This window comes from Rhodamnia argentea, chromosome 6 (assembly GCF_020921035.1).
Source record: "Rhodamnia argentea isolate NSW1041297 chromosome 6, ASM2092103v1, whole genome shotgun sequence".
Taxonomy (NCBI): Eukaryota; Viridiplantae; Streptophyta; class Magnoliopsida; order Myrtales; family Myrtaceae; genus Rhodamnia; species Rhodamnia argentea.
The window spans coordinates 21764416-21767356 of NC_063155.1; the positions used below are offsets into that span (position 1 = coordinate 21764416).

The 2941-nt window shown below is 45.4% G+C and overlaps 1 protein-coding gene across 1 annotated transcript; it reads left to right on the forward strand.

The window, feature by feature from the left end:
- The first annotated feature begins 877 nt into the window (after positions 1-877).
- On the forward strand, positions 878-2323 carry LOC115734433 (beta-1,6-galactosyltransferase GALT29A). Its single transcript, XM_030665218.2, has one exon. The coding sequence runs from the start codon at positions 995-997 to the stop codon at positions 2156-2158; it is 1164 nt and encodes a 387-aa protein (XP_030521078.2). The 5' UTR covers positions 878-994; the 3' UTR covers positions 2159-2323.
- The last annotated feature ends 618 nt before the right edge of the window (positions 2324-2941 follow it).

Here is a 2941-nt window from a genome sequence, read left to right on the forward strand (position 1 = left end):
ATAACATAAGAAAATGAGATGATGACATAAATGGTGTTTGAATTTTGGCATAACGTAGAGTGTGATTCAAGAACTTTAAATTTATTCAACGTGGTCCTTGAACTTTAGTCAAATATTCAATGTGATTCCCGAGCTTTCGATACATATTCAATCTAGTCCTTGAACTATTGGCTCGAGTTTAGGGACGGCATCGAACATTTGCATATAGTTTAGAGACTAAATTTAGTAAGCATTGAAAGTTCATAGACCATATTAACCAAATCAAAAGTTCATGGATCGCATTGCACATTGAGCTAAAGTTCGAGAATCATATTGAACAGATTTAAAGTTCGGGGATCCGCATTGCACGCCGAGCCAAAGTTCAACGACCATTTACGTCATTTACCCTGTGAAATTATGCCCCTCCGGTTGATTCTTGCAATCTTCGCAATCACCAATGATTCCTAAACCGTCGCCCATCCCATGCACCCCGGCCCAAAAAACATCACTTGACTTTCGGATGCTTGCTTTGCTTTGCTCTGCTTCGCTGCCGACTCGATCTCTCTTTTAACTAACTTCGGTTCGGTAACGCCCGAGCAATAGGACCGACCGGTCCAACCGCTGTTCAAAAATAAAAATTATCCGCAGTCGCACGCCTTTTTCATGGAAGAAAAACATCGTTTTCGTCATTCATTTCCTCGTGGCCTGCCAAACCCCAAAAATAAAAAAATTATAAAAAAGAATTGAAAAAATTCCGCGTTGAATTATCAAATTATATACGTCTTCCCTTCCTGCTAGTTGCTCCATTCATCTTCCACTTCCACACGGACCACTTCAGTGATTTTCTTCTCCCCCCCCTACCAAAATTTCGTTAGGGTTCATCTCGATTTCTCGAATCTCGCGGGTCTCCCTTCGAACCCGACTCGTTCGTTGGTCAGTCGTTGCTGCTGCTTTCCGCAATCGCGGTCTCGAATGGCGTGCTCCGGACACCGCCGCCTCTAGCCCGGAGCCGCCGATGAAGCGGCCGGCGCGCCGCCTCTGCAGCGTCCTGCTGCTCGCGCTCTTCGCCGTCACCCTCGCGTTCCGGGCCGTGCTCCGGCGTGGCTTCATCGGTTCCTTCGAGCTCGAGCAGTATGGGCTCGCCCGGCGGCAGGTGCCGGTCTTCAACTCCTCCGTGCTCAGGTACGCGGAGATCGACGGCGCCGAAGAGAAGTTCAGGAGGGAGACCCAGCAGCTGTTGGAAGGGAAGTTCGTCGGTCACCCGCAGTTCAGGAGGTTCGCCACTCGGAGGAGGTTCGCCAACTACGAGCCCAACGGGAAGATTAACATGGTTATCCAGGTATCGCTAGCGCCGAGGTATCAGAGGTATGTGCAGGATTTTAGGAGGAATTTGCAGGATTGGTTGAGGCATAAGCGGTTCGAGCCTGATGTAATGAATGATTTGATTAGACTAGTGAAGCATCCGCTCGATAGGCACGGTGGTTTGGTGGTCTCGGATAGGAGGTATGCGTCTTGTGCTGTCGTTGGGAATAGTGGGATTTTGCTGCAGAGCGAGCGTGGGGAGTTGATTGATAGCCACGAGATGGTGATTAGGCTGAACAATGCAAAAATCAAGGGCTTCGAGCGCAATGTTGGGTCTAAGACCACCATTTCATTTATAAATAGCAACATTTTGCATCTTTGTGCGCGGAGGGAACGGTGTCTTTGCCACCCCTACGGAGTGGATGTTCCGATCGTCATGTATATTTGCCAACCTGTGCATTTGCTCGATTACACGATGTGTAACTCGTCTCACAAAGCACCTTTGCTCGTCACTGATCCGAGCTTTGACATGTTGTGTGCACGGATCGTTAAGTACTATTCGGTGCGGCGGTTTGCGGAGGAGACAGGGAAACCTCTGGAAGCTTGGGATGCTGCACATGATAAGGTGTATTTCCACTACTCTTCGGGGATGCAAGCCATAATGCTGGCTTTAGGAATTTGCAACAGAGTTAGCATTTTCGGCTTCGGGAAATCGGAGTCGGCCAAGCATCATTACTATACCAATCAAAAGGGCGAGCTGACTTTGCACGATTACCGAGCGGAGTACGATCTCTATCACGATTTGGTTGAGAGGCCTCAAGCAATACCATTTATTTCAGATAAGTTCAAATTTCCTCCCGTGACTATCTATCAGTGAAATTGCACCGGTTGGCTTGTATTTGTTTTCAGTTGTTGGTCTTTGAGGAATTAGTTCGCTATTTCAGTGTGTCAAGATTGAAATAACATGCTTATGTTGTAACTGTAATCTTCCTCGGGATATTCATAGAATTGAATGTCAGAGTATGCAAAATACAAGATTGTTAGATGTTAGCCTGTAACTTCTTTCCAGATTGTCTTAAATGAATATAAGTTGGTTTACTCGTTTTGGTTATGTTACCCATGGCACAGCAGCTGGATTGCTCGATTTGGAGAGGTAATCCCACGGAGTTGATAAATCTCTTCAATTATGTGAAGATAGTACTTGGGTCGTGATGTAAAAAGTCATGAAATTAATGTGGCTTAAAGTTTCTTTTTTTGAAGACTTTTGAAATTGAATATCGGGATTGCTTCCGTCTAAAAACTAGTCTAGATAGTCGCTTCCAAATGGTAAGTGTTGAAAGTTTCGGTCTTCCTGCCTATTGGAGTTTTCATGTATGCTGATCTCTGCAAAAGCAACTGAGCACAATAGGATGACTGAGGCTATCCATTCATATGACCAAGAAAATCAGATATATAAAGACCCAACTTGTGCTGTTTGAAGTCACCTGACTGAGGATGCACATACACTATTCGGTATAAACATGATGGTATGATCTCCCACGAAATTTCCGTGGTGTAAATATTGTTGGAAGCAACTAGTTCCTTGAAGCTAGATGCTGGGAAAAGAGAAGCATCTCTTGCAAACGGTCTCATGATTTTTCTGTCTTTAATTCCTGTTCAA